General features: G+C 43.0%; 1 protein-coding gene across 2 annotated transcripts in view; it reads right to left on the minus strand.

The window, feature by feature from the left end:
* The window catches only part of agrn (agrin), a 502577-nt gene extending 496693 nt beyond the window's left edge, over nucleotides 1-5884 (minus strand). For both annotated transcript variants that reach the window (XM_080031352.1, XM_080031351.1), the window contains exons 1-2: nucleotides 5346-5884; nucleotides 3210-3471 (exon numbers count right to left, since the gene is read on the minus strand). In XM_080031352.1, the coding sequence (XP_079887478.1) occupies nucleotides 3210-3471; nucleotides 5346-5540 (457 nt within the window). In that variant the 5' untranslated portion in view covers nucleotides 5541-5884. The remainder of the gene's footprint in view (nucleotides 1-3209; nucleotides 3472-5345) is intronic.
* Between the last annotated feature and the right edge of the window lie 13934 nt (nucleotides 5885-19818).

Below are 19818 nucleotides of genomic sequence, written 5' to 3' on the forward strand. Positions count from 1 at the left end.
AGCCTTGAATTGCCCTGCGTTCCAAATTGCATACTCCTGCTTTTTACTATTCTATGTACTTAAGCTGGTCAACAAAAGTATCTAGATAGCAGTAGGCAGGAACAAAATTGGGGCATACTTTAACTTATTTATTTCATTGTAACTTTGCACATTGAACTTGCCTCTTGGTTATATATCCGTCTCATCGCTTGTTGTTTTTTACTCGGAGGCTCCGTCAATGGGACGTAAATTCCGGTACGCTTTGGTTTGTGGGTCAGAATCACTGTATAAGCATGTTGATTTGCACACTAAAAATCTATTTGACCACATGTATTGGGACATTCTACAACTTTGTCTACCATGTATGGGTTTTGGAATGCAGCCAGAGTCTCTGTTCGATTGTGACACATTGTCTTTCAACTCTTTGGACAACACAATTCACTACAGTAACACTGAACTGAATGGTAACTTGAGGACCAAACAAAGGAAAAGATAATGTGCTACAGCAAAGGCTCTTTGCATATTGACAAATTCAAAAGTGCACATGAGATTTTCTTAATCATTTTGACTTTGTTATTTATTTAATTTTTTTTCTGTATTCCTTGTCTGTTTATGTGAGGGAGGGGAGAGGGGTTTGGGTGTTGTGTATGTATTGTATGTGTTTACTTATTCTGTTTTTTTTTTGTCCATATGTAAAAAAACATAAAACCACTAAAATAAAAGTAAAAAATAAATAAAAGTGCACATGAGTCTGCTACATCATTTTCTTATTACAACCACAAAAATGTTGGTGAAGGTGTCCTGGTAAAGAAAATATAAGGCATCAGAAAACAAAATAGAGGTCAAATATTTGCTGGTATTTGATGGTGTAGTAGAGGATTGGAAAAAACTGGTCAGCGCTCCAAGTGTTTACTGAGATTTTTGTAAACACTCCTGTGGGGAGGACCCACTCTCTGGCAGATAATAGCTTCAAGCCAAGTGATGGAACGCTGTAGCTGAAGTGCCATCGCCCAGCGTACAAGTGGAGAGAGAGTGTGAAACACAGTGTTCGAAGGCATCTCTCTTCACACAGCACTGATCCAAACTTCAACAAATATGCAGCAAGCACAACATTCCTTAAGTTCCCTGTCCTCACAAGTACAAGAAATACCTCTATTTGTCCTTCGTTCTACATCACTCATCTTATTCTGCCTCGTGTCTATGTCCTTCTCTTAACACTTGGTGGCCAGGAGCAGCTCGCATAAAGCCTTTTTTCCTCCGCCTCAGACAATGTGCCTTCCCACCTAACACCCTGCCAGGCATTCCTGAGTCTATCCTAGCTATCCAAAATGTCAAGAATGAGGAGAAAGCAGAGGAGGGTACAATGAGTGCTGCGGCAGGTAGAGTCTTGTCCCGCTGCACCCCACTGTCTCCGAGGGTTGGTGGTTGCAGAGAGCAGATGGGATCTGACTTGACTCTCGTTGGTGGTTGCAAAGAGCAGATGGGATCTGACTTGACTCTCTTAATTAAAAGCCTGCAGTGGAACACGCTTTTAAGCTTCTTCTCTACCAGATAGAGGCATGCCAGCTAATTATCGGGGCCCATCTCATTTCCCAAAAAACAAATAGCGATTTCCTGGTTTGGCTGACCTTGACAATTGTCCCAGGATAGTCATTATTGGACAGTCAATGACATAAGAAGCCTCAGAGTTTTCCATGGAAAATGTACAACTTTTGCCTGATGACTCTTTGCAGTATTTACCTCACAGCGTCCTTCAATTGTAAGGTGATATGAGAAAACCGGGTTGTATCAAGTAAACCCTCTTCAAATACAAAGCCCCCGAAACAAAAAGGGCACATTCTAGACAAGTGTGTCAGAGCCAAGAAACTCCCCTCTCCACAACAGGAGTCCCAAAAGAAAGAAAAGGCAGCTGAATAAAAAGGTTAGCAGTGCAGTGTTTCGTGCCTGGACAGACAAACAGAAGACGTTTTTTGTGTGTGCCAAATGCAACTTAACACTCCATCCATTTGGAACATCTTGCTCCCCAGAACTATTCAGAGGAGAGCACCCAGAATACAGACCCCTGCAACTCTGGGTTTTGACCTGGAAAGCCTTCGGCAAAGGTGATTCCTCTCCACTCTGATCCATTTCCCACTGGCGCTCCTGGCCAGTCCAAGTGTTAGGTTTAAACTTTGAACAGCTTTGAACATAGTCGAGCACCAGTAAAAGTTAAACAGCAGACAAACTCACTGGCATGGGGGCAGAGGCTGCTACTGTCTCAAGTGTAACGGTGGATGCTGAGATGTATTAGTCATGGCTGTGTGGTTCGTCTCATAAGGGTCTGACAAATGACTTCTCAACCAAAAAAGGACACAGAGGGATACAAGTATTTAACTCTTTTCATGCTGACACACACATAGATTGAATATAACAACAAAAGCTAAAACACATTTTTTTTTAAATGTACCTCTTCACATTTGAGTTTCAAATTTTTTTAGAAACTATTTTAAAATCTTTTTCGTGTGTGGGCAAGTTAGATCCGTCCATTCACAGCCTGTGTCTGCTGTTGCAGTCTCTGCTTTTGTGTGGTTATTGGTTAAAGAGTAATTTTTTTGTTATGGTGAAGTTGAAATGGTGGGAACCTTTGAGTCCGTCTGGGAACCAGCGTTGCCCCATTAAGCTCCCAAGTCATGTGTTACGCGTACGCAAGTGTTAAGCAGTTTCACCTCTGACTCAATAAAAAGGCCCAGCGACATGGTGCAAAGGTCGGGAATCATTCCACTCGACCCATGTCCTTAAGGTGTTAATCAGATACACCCACCTCAAGGCTATGCTTGGAAAGGCTGCTTTGGGGCTTCACCATGGCAACAAAGCTCCTAAAATGACTCAGGTATCCTCGTTTTGTGGAGTTCTGGGAAACTTTTGACACTGGGAGCCTGAGGCAATGTAATTTCAGCAGCAGCCAGTGTATGAAATCCTTGCTGACTTTAAGAGATTTACAATAACTGTCAGTCTGCAAACCACAGAATGGTTCCTACAAGGAATTTCTCACAGGTGGTAACGCACCATTTCGGAATGAATCACAGCAAATGTGCTTATTAAATAGCAGGGAAAGCCCTGATAGATTTGCAAATTAACTCCTGTGCATGTTAACCATTCTTAGATTTCCTTTTTAAGACAACAATGTGGAAATTACATCCCATAAAATACATAGGTCTCATTGATCCATCGGCACCAAACTGGCATCTTACCTTCCACACAGTGCTCCACGTCCTCCAGGTTGCGCAGGGTAATCCTCATCAGACTTGAGTTGAGGACAAGTTCGTTCTTGTGTTCTGGCCCCATAGACTGCGGCGCACGGTTGAGAAAGAATATGCGCGTGTCGCCTGTGGCTACCTGGTTGTCGCAAATCCCCGGGTTGCCGAAGCCGCCGATCATCACCTTGTTGCCGCCGTCCAGGAGGATTTTGCGGTCGATGTCGGTCTTGCCTTTCAAGTAGCGCCACACCCTGACCTTTAGAAGGACAGCAGTATAAAACATTAGAATTTGAATGTTTACGTATGCAAAGGGGTGCTGCTAGAGATTTGGGGGCCGTGTCCATCTCCAGGTTTTTCCTCAAATGTTAGAGAAGTTATGAGGAACTTTCAGGGTTTTGTGATTCTAGCGGCACCTTTGAGACCAGCGCCTGCTTTTCTAAATATCTTTGCTTGCGCGTGCCAGCTGAGTGTGCATTTGTTTAGGAGGTGAAGAGACAGCAGGATGCAGTAATGTATTTATATGTGTGACTGTCTGATTAATAATGGTAATGAGACAATGGTTAAGCAGATTAAACTTTGATTTTGTATCGTTCGGTAAACACAGGCTTTTCCTGTCTGACTGCCGTAAATGGTTTTGTAAATTCCTGGGAAAAATCCGACCCTTGCAAAGAAGCATGACTAATAACTTAATAAAAATAGCATTATTTTGGTTTGCTGTTACAGGTCATTTATGATCATCGGAGGAAAAATTAGACTGTTATGAACATTTAAAAATTATTCAAAGGAGTTTTAAGGACATTTAATCTGATACAAAAGATCTGGAAACAGCATTTGTCTAGCGGCTTTTAAATGCATTTAAACATTACATGTTCCAATTGATAGTGCAGCAAAGTCAGCTTCATGCACAGTCATGATGAAGCTCTTCTCTGCGGCTACATGTTGTGTCTCATTCCAGCTCTTGGTGGTGGTTTCTGTTCCCAGAAGGAAAGCAGTCGTATGCCTCTAATCTACACCACTCATTCACTGGGAGACGGGAAACAAGTGGGAGTCGAGGAGGAGAGCAGCGAGAGAGCTAACTGATCACAACTTGTTTATTTTGACAGACTATAGAGTGGTCTGCTGCAAGTCCACGAATGAATGGCCATGGGATGAGGATGTAGGAAGACTGCTTCCTGACTGAAAATGTGTTTAATTGTACGACAGTGGAACAATTTTTTTTCCTCAAAGTACTTTTATGTGGTTTATAAGTCAGAGGCATAATGTTCCTGTGACATTAAGGAGAACATCTACAGTTTCAGGTATACAGGCAGGTTTCACATAAGTCACTAATGTTGACATTGTAACGCATGACTACACATCTTTATTGCTTTGGGCACACCTTGCAGCACTTGTCATTTCTCTTTACTGAGAAAAGAAAATCAATTTACTGACTCTGACAATCATACAACAGAATTCTGCTTAAAGTATTTCAGGGAGATCTGATTAAAATGTATGAATATTTCTCAATTTGATTTTTTCTATCCCAGAGGACAAACCACTGCCATAAGGACAAGCCACACATCCGTAGTTTGGAATGAATGGGGTCCCATTTGAAAGCATTAACACCAAATTATAAATCATGATGAGTTCCTGGTAAATTAAATTGCATGTTTTCAACAATTTGCACAACAAAATCAGGTGAGAGCTACAACAGCCAGAGGAGACAAGTGAGGCAGTGGTCAGTTTAACAACACAGCACCATGTTTGGGATGATTACATGGTTGGTAAAGCCTCTCTTGTAGCTATGTAATTGGTAAGTGGTAATAAACTAAAATAAACACCATCTATTCATTTCTGAAGGCGAAGTGGATTCACTGTCAGTCCCGTAACTGCTCCCAAACGCTTCTGGACGAATGAGTTTGTCAAATGTTTTTCAAGCAAGCTGTTGGTGCCTTTCAGAGAGTTGGGGGCTAATGGCTTCCATCAGCTGCACGAAGGTAAATGTAGTTTACTGATATTGTGACTTCTAATAGCCCACATGAGATCTATTGGTAGTTTTTTTTTACAAGGAGCAGGTGTCTTATCCTTTGCAGCAATGAACTCTTGATCGTTTCAGAGTAGCCTAGAGCACTTGAAAAAATACAAACTTACCTTGCAAGAATATGTATTGTGCACCGGGTCCATGTTAATGATTTCGTCCACAGTGCCGGTCAAAACTACGTTGGCCTCTTCTTCCCTGTCCTCCAAGTCTTTCTCCGGGCAACTTGCGGCGCACAGAGCCACGAGCAGCCCCGCCACAAGCAAGGCAGTCCGGCCGACCGGGAGTAGAGTGCGCTGGGAACCCATGAGCAAACCACACGGATGAAAGCCCCAGAAAAGAAAAACTTTTCTTTATATAAATTGTATAGGCCTACCGCTCGGCGCGTACGAGAACGAACTCAAAAACTATTTCGATGGCGTTTAAAACGTTGTGAGCCACCTTTCTCCACAAGTTCCTTTACTGGTCTAGCAAGCGAGCGTAGCCTATCTTTCACTCTGTGCAGCCGTGTTCCCAGCATCCGTAGCCGGGGTTCAAAATCCCTCTCTGCCGCCGCCGGCTGGAAGAAGAAAAGAGGAGGAGGAAGGGCCAGGGATATCTCTGTCTGTCCAGGAATGCAACTGCACTTCTCTCTCCCTCTCTCTTTTCCTATCTCCCCCTCTCTCACACACACGCACGCATACACACACAAACACACATTCGCTGGATTTGTATGCGATCTGAATTGCTGATCCCACAAATGGTTGGCGTGAGCGGGCGGGGGGGTAGAGGAGGGATGCATGTAAGGAAGTAGCTGTCCAACGCCGCCCCCAGTCGGACAGACGGTGTCTTTACGATCCCGATCAGTGGCGAGCTGCTGCAGACCCACTTAAGAGCGTGAAGGCTGGGATCCCCGTAGGCTATTTTGCCTCCGTGAAGATTCATAGTATGGACGGTAAATTTCAATTTCCCCATAAAAGATGATGCCCATATGTGGGCTGATTATATTGTGAAATGGTTAATTTTCCATAAAATTGGCTGCACCGCACTATGGGCCTCATGTATCAAACTTGCGTGGAAGCTGATGCAGATCCTGGCGAAAATGTCCCCCTACGCCAGGTATCACGTGGGATTTATCAAACTGTCGTCCCTCGCCAATCTCAGTGTAGGCTACACCAGAGATCAGTGTTGATAAATGCGGCGGCTGAAAACAATCGTTATTTGAATATCACACCCCTTTATTTTCTCAGTTAGAGGCCTCGCCCATAGGTTTTACGACATGAATATGTGCATTACGGCAAAGAAGAGGAACTTCTCTGAAGTAGAAATTGACAGCATAACATTGAAAGTAGATTTTTTTTTCTTTAAGCTACAGTTTCATTTCGGAGCATTAAAAGCGGCTTCAAAGAACGTCAGAAGGCAGTTAGGAAGGAAATAACTGCTATAACTGCTGCGTCAACTGCTTTGGTGTTGACAAACATTCTCCAGCTGAGGATAGTTCATTTTAGGTTTACATCAGTGTTATTGCTCAGAGGATATAAAATAGGATTTACAGTTTTATGTCGCTTTACATAGGTGAAGAAAGGTGGTCTGACTTAAAAATTGCCACTGAAAAAAGCATGTTGCTGCTCTGAAATGCAACACCAACTGGAGGTGAGGGCTTAATATAAGTGGTGCAAAAGAAAAAGACACACCAACTGTCCGATAATGGTACATTAAACCTTTAAAGTGGAAATGAAACAGTAGATTTAGTAGGCCTAATCACAAGAGTGATACTCACTGTAAACATCATTATACATTTTAAGACTGTCTGTGCAACTGTATTAAAGTAATTTGAAAAATAAAAAGTCCTTTTCAAACGTGTGTAGCGCCATCTTGTGCTATCTTAAGACATGACGTCATGTGGTTGGTTGGTTAAGAACGGTTGACATTAGCTTATAAAGAGAACTACTGATAAGCCTACCACTGAAAAAAAATCGCCGACTCAATGGATAATCAGGAACCCCAATCAAAAAAGAGAAGCAGGGGCGGCCACTTCTGTATTGCCCCTGGATGCAGTAATGAGTTTTACAGGGTAAAAAATCTAGGAAAGATTGTCCATTTTCACTCTTTGCCTTTCAAGAGGTAAGTGATTTTCCGTGGTTGGCTAGCGGCACTGAAAAGAGAGAATCCTCCTGTTAGACATAATGCTAGAGTTTGTAGAGAGCACTTCGTTGACGAGGACTATGTGGAGGAGAGGATGTTTGAGGCAGGTATACTGGTAGCTCGCCGGACGAACAGGCTAAAGACCGAGGCGACTCCGTCTGTGTTCAACTTCAAAATCGTACAAGGTTGGGTGTACAGATCGCCCGATCCAGTCTACTAGCAGTGAGGTGGCTGTGCGCCGTAAGGACAGGGCTCAACGGCGTTCCCATCTGGCAGAACAGAGAGAGGTAGTTACCTCTTCTAATAGGTCAATAGTAGTTAACTGCATTACTTGGAGATGCTGATTGGCCACATCACTTTGGACTCCACCCACTTGTTTGAATGAAGTGCACCACACCTCAAACATTTACATGTACATTGCCATCTCTATCACAAGCAGGCAAACTAAGTTCTGACATTGCACTAAAACATTTGTGGAAAAAGTACTTGCATGTTTAAAGCTTAAGCAAGTGGTTTCCAATAATCCCACAAAAGGGCCATCATTGCTCCAGGTTTTCATTTCAACGAGGCAAGACCACCTGACTCGATATTAAAAGTTCCAATATCACAGGGATAACAGTGCTACAATTAAAACCATGAAATCAAAATCTTACAGTACAAGTATTAGCATTAAAACTTGAATCATCAAAAGCAAAAGTTTTAATGCAGAACTCATTTTAAAAATCACATCATTAGATGCTGCTGGGTAATCTAAATCTACAAATGTACGTAAATAAGGTGTAGTGTAAACAGCATAACATGTAAATACCAAAGAAAAAGTACCTAAAAATTCACCTAAATTGCCTAATTTGAAGGCTTGGTATTTGTCCAATCTAATGGATTACTTGCACATATGTCACCTTGGTGTAACACGTAGTACTGTTCTTGAATCAATGTATGTCAGATTGATGCAACACAAAGAAAAACAAACATGTCAGAAGGTTTTACAATTTTTTTTTTTTACTTTATTATCCCAAAATACCTTGTAGTCCATTTCAATGGCTAACCACTTGTTGTGCCTGGAGACTGCAGATATGACAGCCGTGGGGGAAGGAGGAAGGAATTCATTTTAGCTTGTCCTGGAAAGAAAAACAAGACATTACAATCACTGTCAAAGAGTATAACATGTCAAAATAATTTTGTGAAGTTGGCCCCCCCACTAAACCTTGTGCACACTTTTGCTTTTGGTTTCATAAACAAATGTTTTTTATACAGCCTCAATCAATTGACAGTTAAAACACAACTTATTGCATCTTTGGATGCCTCATGTCACAAAATAATTTTAAAATCATTATTAACATTAAGAAATACATCACACAAGCCTGTAGGGAAATTAAAAAGATGCATACACATTTATGGTGAAACATGAGGCGACATTCGCAGTAGGTAAAAAAACAGGAACAGCCTACTACATTATGTAGACCTTTTATAATTATAGTCTAATAATCATATTGGCCTATGAGGCATTCTGTACCCCCAGGGTCCGTGGGTCCTCCCCAAGAAAATGTTTAATGAGTAGCTGTTATTTCCTGTAATCTGGTGTCCTCTAACATCTTGTTTGACAATTGTCTAGCCAAATAAAAAGAACCAAAATGATGGGCATATTCTGTAATTTCATACAGAGGAAGTGGTTGACTAATTCAGAGCCATCTTCAATAGTAACCTCTATCTATTTAAACTTTATGCAATACAATTTCTGTGAAGTGAATTTCTGTTGAGGACAAGTATAATCTGCGGTGTATTTTCCAATAAACTAAACGACTACAGTAGGGCGTTAGTTTAGCGTTTTAAGCCAACCAAAGTAAATGACAGTGGGCTTTGGCTTTTTCATGTGAAACATTAAAATGAACACCAACTTAGTCCGAGCCGCATGTCCACAATCACTCTATTTGAGTTTTCCAAAAATGGATGGGACTAGTCTGTCTGGACATCCACCTAAACCAGACATGATTGAACTAGCCTCCAGCCAGCTTGTTTGGTTGCCTATCATCCGATTAGTACAGCGGGTGAAATAAGTGTTGAACATGTTACTATTTTCCTCACTACATATATTGCCAAAGGTGCTATTGACATGACATTTTCACCAGATGTTGGTAACAACCCAGGTAATCCATACATAAAAAGAAACCCCCAAAAAATGTTAAATAAAGTTATGTGTATTAATGTGAAATGACAGAGAAAAAGTATTGAACACATCAAGAAAGGGAGGTGCATTAAGGCATGGAAAAAGACAAAACAAGTGAAATGATGAAGATAAAACGAGGGTGGACATTTCAGCAAGACAATGATCCCAAACACACAGCCAATAGGTTTCAAAGAAAAAAATAAAGCTGCTGAAATCACCTGACTTAAATCCCATTGAAAATCTATGGAAATAATTGAAGATTAAAGCGGCTACGACACACATGGGCATTTTACGGCCCGCGGGCCAGACCCGGACCGTGGGCTGTCTCAGTCCGGCCCGCGACATCCACGGAGAAGAAGAAGAAGAAGAAGAAGAAGAAGAAGAAGAAGAAGAAGAAGAAGAAGAAGAAGAAGAAGAAGAAGAAGAAGAAGAAGAAGAAGAAGAAGAAGAAGAAGAAGAAGAAGAAGAAGAAGAAGAAGAAGAAGAAGAAGAAGAAGAAGAAGAAGAAGAAGAAGAAGAAGAAGAAGAAGAAGAAGAAGAAGAAGAAGAAGAAGAAATCCCGCATTATAGAGGCATATGAGTTTGAACTGCTATACGATCTGATTGCAACAGAGGGCGCTATTTTAATTTGGAATGGGTGAAAATGCACTTCCTTGACTCTTGCATAGACAGTTTGATGATCATCAGGATGAGTGCTGTGAAAAAGAGGAAAGTTGATTCGGAATGTCGTGTTTTTAACACCGAGTGGACTTCTAAATATTTTGTTACTCATGTGGGTTCAAAGGCTGTATGCCTAATGTGCCAAAATGCAATTTCTGTTTTCAAAGAATATAATATTAAGAGACATTTTTCGACCAAGCATGCCAACTATGCCACCAACCTATCGTCGCAGGAGAGAGAACAAAAGGCCCTGAAATTGTCCTCCGATTTAACCGCCCGTCAGAATACTTTTGTGAAGCAGACGGCCATACAAGAGACAGTCACAAAAGTAAGCTACATGCTGGCTCATAAGCTAGCCAAACACAGCAGGTCGTTCTCAGAGGGCGAGTTTGTGAAAGACTGTATGGTTTGAGACTGCTCATAAGCTAGCCAAACACAGCAGGTCGTTCTCAGAGGGCGAGTTTGTGAAAGACTGTATGGTTTGAGACTGCTAGCATCCTGTGCCCTGACAATAAAAGTCAGTTTGAAAAAATCAGTCTGTCTCGTCGGACCGTTACCAGGCGTGTGGAAGTGATTGATAAAGACTTGTCTGATAAACTGCTAAAGAGAGCAGCCGACTTCACCTATTTTTCCATAGCTTTGTATCATATCCATTGTTGTTGTCTCTTTCTAAGCTTGTTGTGTATTCTCATTGTATATTGTGTATCTGTCTCGACGTCATTGTAAAAGAGGGTAACCTCAATTGATCTTTCGAGAATAAATAAAGGAAAATGAATAGCTCTGGATGAGAGCACCGATATCAAAGACACCGCCCAGCTACTTATTTTCATAAGAGGGATCAGTGATGAGTTTGAAATCGTGGAGGAATTTCTTGCCATGGAATCGATGAGAGGGACAACGTGGGGCTGTGACCTCTACGAATGCGTGTCAGGATGTTTGGAGAGATACAACCTGCCATGGACTAAATTACTGAACGTGTCCACTGATGGATCTCCGAACCTCACCGGTAAAAACGTCGGACTTTTGCGGAGGATACAGGACCGGGTGAAAGATGACAATCCAAACTCACATTTGATTTTCCTACACTGCATCATCCACCAAGAATCCCTGTGTAAATCTGTGTTGCAACTGGATCATGTCACCAAAACGGTGGTAAAACTCGTAAACTTAATCCGGGCCCGAGGGCTCAACCACCGGCAGTTTATTCAGCTGCTGGAGGAAAGTGGAGCAGAGCACACGGACGTGCTGTACCACTCCAGTGTTCGCTGGCTGAGCCTGGGAAAAGTGCTGCATTGTGTGTGGAAGTTGAAAGGAGAGATCGTGACGTTTCTGGGGAATGTAGGTAAAGTAGACGAGTTTACAGAGTTGCAAGAAATTGGACAATGTGTGACTTTGCATTTGGGGTGGATGTACTGAGCCATCTAAACGACCTAAATGTGAAGTTACAGGGGAAGAACGCATTTGTGCATGAGCTGTATTCACACGTGACAGCGTTCAAAGCCAAGCTGATCCTGTTTTCTCGACACATGAGCAACAAGTGTTTCACACATTTCCCAACGCTGGCTACACTGGATGTGTCACCGCGCCACACATGACATGATACTCCACTACTCTGACACACCTCCACAATGAGTTCAACCGCCGTTTCTCTGACTTTGAGAAGATTGAACCAGAACTGGAGCTGGTGTCCACTCCCTTCTCATTCGACAGCGAGAAAGCGCCCCCAGATGTGCAACTCGAACTGATTGACATCCAGTGCGATCTGACTCTGAAAGAGAAGTTCAGCACCTCCACACTGGACAGCTTCTATGGCTCACTGAACGAAAAGCAGTTCCCGAACCTACGCAGGCATGCACGGATGATGCTCGTTTTGTTTGGCTCCACCTATGTCTGCGAACAAACATTTTCCGTGATGAACTACAACAAGTCACGTTACAGATCACGTCTGACGGATGAACATCTGTCCTCTGTGTTGCGCATTGCAACATCACACATGACGCCAGACTTTGATGATCTTGCAAAGGGAGGTGACCGTCTGCATTGTTCCCATTAACTGACAACCCTTACTCCGCGTGTGCACAAAGCTGTGGACATGTACACAGACAGTGGACACATACACGGGTCCATTCGGACTTTTTGGAGCTTCCCGGATACAGAGACAATGTGTGCACTATCAATCGGCAGCAAGATAACTGCCAGAGTTGTTAAAACAGTGTGAGTATTAAAAACCACTGTCTATTTTTTTTCTGATGAGCATTTCAATGCAATAATTTAGTTACAACAGCTGGATGCAATGTTTTTTTTGTTTTTGCAATGTGAGTAATTTCTCACAGTTGTAATTTAAAGGAGTTGTGTGTTTCTCCATAAATAAAATCATATAAAAAGCCTAATATTTTCTTCATTGAGTGATGCAGGTCTGTTACACAAATATAACAGTCTCACTGAATCATAGTTAATTGTTGCAGAGTTGTTAATTGTAATATTCATGATCATGTATTTGTTTAAAAAGGGCTAGTGAATAACACAATCAAGCCCACCAAATCTATGTACCGGTAGTTTAAAGTAATTCTGCACTAAATATTTTGTGTTTAAATTTTAAGTTTGAATATTATGTAGCCTAGTGAGGCAGAGCAAAATCACAAGAATTCATGTTATTCGCTGTATTTACACAGAACACACTGTATTTATAGCTTTGTATTATTTGGCTGCTGGTTATATAGGTTTTTGTCATACGGGAATAATAGTGGTAGTGTTGGATTAATCTGGGGCTTAGCTTTATAAGGTGAATAGAGCATCAGAGCACTAGAAATGGTGTAGACTGGGTTGAGTTTCTGACGCTATTCAGATTTTGATATTTGATAACATGCTTGGTGTTGGAGTTGTGTTTGGTCTGTGTGAAAATGATTTATATGTGCTTGTAGAGGAGTTTCTTTTGTTTAATTTGATGTGCAGTATGACTTTTTCTACATAATTAGGGCAGTGTGTTATTACTCTTGTTGTGGAGAACTCCCCAGGGTCCCACATGTTGGACCAAAATGTCTATTTATTATAAAGTTCAAGCTTTCGACATTGAAGCATAATGTTTTGAACAGAGTGATAAAGTTAACCACGCGCTAGCCGTTAGCAGACAAAACCGTAACCGACATTACACTGAAAACAGAGCAGCTGAGATCGCTTTTTAGATAACATTAGCGTGTTTGCAAAAAAAAATTAGCCTATGATAACTAAAAAAATAAAGCAAGTAAATAGTGCACTGCTTTTAACAACCATTGAACTGAAAAATATATATGTGTAGGCTAATGTATATAACTTACCGGTGCTTCTGAATCAGAATCCATTGCTTTGGTAAACAAAAGTCACGTGCTTGCTCGGGGGCAGTAGTTGTAAGTCTGCCTGTGTAAATAAAGTTTCTTCGAAACAACACCGGGGATGGGAATGACGTGGACCAATAGGGGAATGAGGGGGTGGGGCATTGGAGGAAGGCGGGATATTTTGAATGTGCTGTAATTCTCAAATGCAGGATCGGTAAGAGTTGCTTTAATGTGGTGTTTTTTTTATTATTATAGGCCAATAATGCGATAACTAATAATTAATTAATGTTATTATTATTAGTCTACTTGCTTGATTTCTTTTTAAATAGCCTACAGAGACACTTGGAGAAACATGTGGACATTTATTTACAGCAAATTGCGGCATTTCGCGCGGATATGACCATACACAAGCACACATCGCGCTTGCTAAAAAAACAAAAAAAATCATATATATATCTTTTTGGTCAGTTGGAAATCAAGGCAGCCCGCGCCCTCCCCCCCTGACAACTCACGGCGTCCCACCATTTGAGAAGCACTGCTCTAAATAATGCAGAATTATAATTATTGCATTATCATACCAATCTGACCTTTAAAATTGGCTGAGATAATCCATCCCACCTCACAGGTGTGCCACATCAAGATGCTGATCTGACATCATGATCAGTGCACAGGTGTGACTTAGACTGTCCACAATAAAAGGCCACCCTGAAATGTGCAGTTTTGTCTCACAGCAAAATGCCACAGATGCCACAAGCATTGAGGGAGCGTGCAATTGGCATGCTGACAGCAGGAATGTCAACCAGATCTGTTGCTCGTGCATTGAATGTTCATTTCTCCACCATAAGCCGTCTCCAAAGGTGTTTCAGAGAATATGGCAGTACATCCAACCGGCCTCACAACCGCAGACCACGTGTAACCACACCAGCCCAGGACCTCCACATCCAGCAGGTTCACCTCCAAGATCGTCTGAGACAAGCCACTGAGACAGCTGCTGAAACAATTGGTTTGCATAACCAAACAATTTCTGCACAAACTGTCAGAAACCGTCTCAGGGAAGCTCAACTGCATGCTCGTCGTCCTCATCGGGGTCCTGACCTGACTCCAGCTCGTCGCCGTAACAGACTTGAGTGGGCAAATGCTCACATTCGATGACGTCTGGCACGTTGGAGAGGTGTTCTCTTCACGGATGAATCTCGGTTTACATTGTTCAGGGCAGATGGCAGACAGCGTGTGTGGCGTCGTGTGGGTGAGCGCTTTGCTGATGTCAATGTTGTGGATCGAGTGGCCCATGGCGGTGGGGTTATGGTATGGGCAGGCATCTGTTATGGACGAAGAACACTGGTGCATTTTATTGGTGGCATTTTGAATGCACAGAGATACCGTGATGAGATCCTGAGGCTCATTGTTGTGCCATACATCCATGAACATCACCTCACATTTCAGCAAGATAATGCACGGCCCCATGTTGCAAGGATCTGTACACAATTCTTGGAAGCTGAAAATGTCCCAGTTCTTGCATGCTCACCGGACATGTCACCCATTGAGCATGTTTGGGATGTGCTTGACCGGCGTATACGACAGCGTGCACCAGTGGCGTCGCTAGGCTGTTTTATTCGGGGCTAAAGCCCCGGATCTAATTTGATTAGCCCCGAATCTAATTTTGAAAAAAAAAAAAAAAAAACGAATTTCCGACGGTCCTTGAACGCCCCTCATTTACCAGACTAGAGCAACAAGTGCGTCAGTACACTTCAGCAGCCAGCCAGTCTCTCAGTGTTTACAACAGGTGAGTAGTAGTGAGGACAAGCCCTAGATTTTACAATGTCTTTACTATATGTCAGTAATGCAAATGTCTGTAAACGTTTGAAAACCTTACTTATGGTAAATGTACTTGTACTTTGTCTGCGGCTAGAATGCTCTAGCTAGCTAGTGTAGAGGTATAGGTTTACATGGTCAAAAGAGTATTCATTTAGTTATTGTGGGCATTCTATACAGTTAAAGCAGAGCTCAAGTGATTTAATATATGTTCTATAAATGCATGATTGTGTTACTGTTTCATGCCGGTTAATACATTATAAGGTGTAATGTCAAGTTCCGCCACTAGGCGAATCTATTGTATTACTGAGGAGGTTTTGAGTAGAAGAAGAAAACTGTTGTTGATGTGTTATTATTACTGTCGTAGAAGAAGAAGTTTAACGTAGTAGATGCTTGCAGCCATGCAGACAGCATGAGAGAGTAGGACGCTGGCACACTGTATTGGAATATATTCTTCTTGTTTCGGTAAAATAAAAGAGTGTTACTCCGACGCAAGTACAGCCTCTGCTACTTTTCTGTAAGCCTGCAACAAATCTGGCGAGCTAGCCAGGAGAAAAGTTCAACGTGAAATCGCACGCGGGCTGCCATCACGGGCACCAGACGAGAGAAGTGGACTTTTCCCCGGAGACGAACCTAGAACGAAAAAGTAAGAAAAGAAAAGAACTATTAAGAATACAACATGGATTTGGAGCTACTCTTAGACAGAGCCACTGCCAGGCTAGGTCAGCTAAACCGGGACCAAGTGGTGAATGTCTGCAAATATTTGGAATGCATTGAAGACGAAGATGATACTGTCGCGGATAAGAGTAGGCGCGCTTTTATCAAAATGGCGGAAAATAAGCTGGACGAAATAGAAAACGACAAAGAAACAGAAGAAGCAATGCAGCTAATTAAAGAACTATTGTCGTTCATGGGGAAGGAAGAAGTTCAGAATGACAAAGAACAGTCCACGCATGATGAGATGGAAGGAAAATTCCAGGAGCTGCAGCAGTCCCGCCAAGCCTTAGAAGAGGAAATAAAAGAGCTTGGTGTGAAACTAAATAAAACCGAGGCTACCACAGCTAGCCACATTCTGAACCTGCCGCCAGCCAGAGTGCCAGAAGTGACCATCCGCCGTGAGTTTCGCATCTGTGGCCAAATCGGCGAGGGAGGACAGCGTGACAAATTGTCATACAACAACCTCCTCCACCAGATAGAGAGCGGGCTCCGTAAGGGTCATGGTGAGTCAGACGTCATAGAGGCAGTGATAAGGGGCATCAGCCCAGGCCTTAAGCTTCGCGACATGCTCGAAATAAAGCATGATTTGACCCTGCCTCAGCTAAAAATAATATTAAAGGGACATTACAAAGAAGATGACGCCTCAGACCTGTACCAAAAGTTGATCAGTATTTCTCAAGATCCAAAAGAGTCAGCACAGGATTTTTTGTTCAGAGCCATTGAACTCAAAGACAGGCTGCTTGTTTCATCCAAAGAGGGAGAGGAACACTTTGGTGCAGAACTGGTCAAAAAGAAGTTTCTGAGGTCAGTGGGTACAGGACTGCTAAATGACAATATCAAATTCCAGATTAAGCCACACCTTGATAATCTGGAAGTGACTGATGAACTTTTGATTGAAAAAATAAATGAAGCAGCTAACCTTGAGACGGAGAGACTAACGAAGTTGAAGAGGAACAGTGCCAAGACACCCAGAGTGGCTGAGCTACAGACGACCTGGGACAGCAGCACGCAGGGCTCCTCCTCAACCCAGAACGGACAGCCAGAGAAGAACGCCAAAGAGCCCTCCAAGGAAAAACCAAAAGTCGCTCACCATCCACCTGAGCCTGAGGTAAACATCTTGGTGAGAGAGCTTCAGACAGAGGTAGCTGAAATGAAACGGATGATGCTTTCCTCCATGAGTGCTGTGAGACCAACGAACTCAAGGCAGGCGGCAGACAACAGGGACCCGCGCCGGAGGAGAGGCTGCAGGACGTGCCAGGACAAAGGAGAGGGAGACCGCTGCAGTCACTGCTTCAAGTGTGGCGAGCTGGGCCACATCTCCATAGGATGCAGAGCTCCACGCCAGGCGCAGGGAAACGACCTGGGGTTGCTGCGGGGGGACCGGCAGTGACCCAGCCACGATCGTCAGAGTCCCGACGCTGCCACTTCTGTCTGCAGGATGAAGGCACTGATAGAAGGTTACAGTTATGTACTGGTTGTTCAGCTACAGTCTATTGCTCTAAGGTATGTCAGAAGCAGCACTGGCAGGAACACAAAGCTCTGTGTAAAACTGTTAAGTTGGTTGAGCAACACCTAGCGGTGGAAGAGGCACAGAGAAACAAATTACCAGAAATTGCTAAAGTTAATTACCTCTCAGCAAAACAAGGTAAAAAGCTAATCCAATTAATTGGGGAACGTAAAATGGTAAAATGTACATTTGATAACGTGCCAGTGACAGCACTGTGGGATACAGGCGCTCAAGCAACTGTGATAAATGACAAATGGCGAGTTGAGCATCTGCCTAATAGCACTATCAGAGCAATAGATGAACTATTAGGGCCAGTAGCACTAAACGGACTTGCTGCCAATCAGACAGAAATACCATTTATGGGGTGGGTACCTGTAGAATTCAAACTAAGCATGTCAGACACTGCTACTTCTAGTCTGCTAGTGCCAGTACTTGTTTCCAGCGACCCCAATGTGGCAGAAGACCCCATCATTGGCTTTAATGTCATAGAGGAGGTGATTAATGATCTGAAACAACAGCAATGTGTTACACATAGAGACAGTGCCACTGATATTGTGAGCAGCGCTTTTGACATTGACTCTTGTGCAGCAAAAATGTTTATCCAGCTGATACTCACCAATCCAGTAATGAGGGGATTCCAGTAAGTACTGGCAAGAGTAAAGTGACACTACATCCAGGTAAAACCACCACAGTGAGATGTCGCACACACACAGGGGCTGAGAAAGACACTGAAATGTTGTTCTGTCCAAAAACAAGTGCAGACTTACCTGAGGGGTTACAAATACAAGAAGTGTTGTTCACCATGAAAAGAGGTAACTGTTCCACTGTCCCTGTCTCTGTGATTAATACCACAGGACACAGTATCACTCTGGGCCCACGCGTCAGCCTGGGACACATAGAGAGCGTTAAAGCTGTGTACCCGGCGGCCATACAACCTGTGACTGCAGCACAAGTAAGTTCAGTCAAAGTTAAACCAGGAGAGACAGACTGCCCGGACACAGCATGTCCCGCCACAGACAGTAGGGCAGTGTGGGATCCCCCTATAACATTAGAACACTTAACTGGTGACCAGCAGGCCCTTGCAAGAGAAATGCTTAAACAGGAATGTGAAGCCTTTGCCCAAGATGAGTATGATGTAGGCTGTATCCCTTCACTCCGTATGCACATTACTCTAACTGACCAAACACCAGTCCAAAAGACATACATTAGTGTGCCTAAACCATTACATCAGGAAGTAAAGGAGTACTTACAGGACCTGATTAACCGGGGCTGGATTACAAAATCAAAATCACCCTACTCATCACCCATAGTTTGTGTGAGGAAGAAATCAGGTGAATTGAGACTATGTGTGGACTACCGTGAACTTAATAAGAAGTCGGTGCCGGATAGACATCCTATTCCAAGGATACAGGACATGCTAGACAGTCTCAGTGGAAGCTCTTGGTTTTCGGTACTAGACCAAGGAAAGGCGTACCACCAAGGCTTCTTAGATGAAGAAAGTCAGCCACTCACTGCCTTTATAACTCCGTGGGGCTTATACCAGTGGGTGAGGATCCCATTCGGACTGAGTTCAGCTCCAGCTGAGTTTCAAAGAAGTATGGAGGAGTGTATGTGGGGTCTGCGTGACGACATATGCCTGCCTTACTTAGATGACAATTTAGTCCACAGTAAGTCCTTTGAGGACCATGTAGAACATGTAAGGGAAGTGCTACGTCGGTACAAGCAACATGGAATAAAACTCACTGCAAAGAAGTGTGAACTGTTTAAGTCCAAAGTGAGGTTTTTGGGAAGGGTTGTGTCAAGTGCAGGTCATAGCATGGATCCAGCGGAAGTGGCCCCTGTACAGGCTCTAAAAGAAAAACACCCCACTACAGTAGGAGAAGTCAGGCAGCTGTTGGGCTTCCTATCCTATTATAGATCATACATTCAAGACTTTTCCCGCATTGCGAAGCCTTTGTATGAACTGTTAGCTGCCCCACCTGCTACCCACATACCTGAAAACAATGTCAAAGTTGCAAAAAGGGGGAAAACAAAGAAAGGGAAATCAGGACAGTTACCGTCAGGAACACGCGTTTCATGGACTGATAATCATCACCAGGTTTTGTGTTATCTGATTGACAAACTCTCCAGCCCTCCAATTCTAGGCTACCCGGACTTTAATGAACCATTCGTCCTGCACACGGATGCTTCTCAGGCAGGACTAGGAGCAGTGCTCTACCAGCGCAGTCACGGCAATCTACAGGTAATAGCCTATGGGTCCAGAACGCTCACTCCCCCAGAGAAAAATTATA

This window comes from Ammodytes marinus (genome assembly GCF_949987685.1).
Source record: "Ammodytes marinus genome assembly, chromosome: 7".
Lineage (NCBI taxonomy): Eukaryota > Metazoa > Chordata > Actinopteri > Uranoscopiformes > Ammodytidae > Ammodytes > Ammodytes marinus.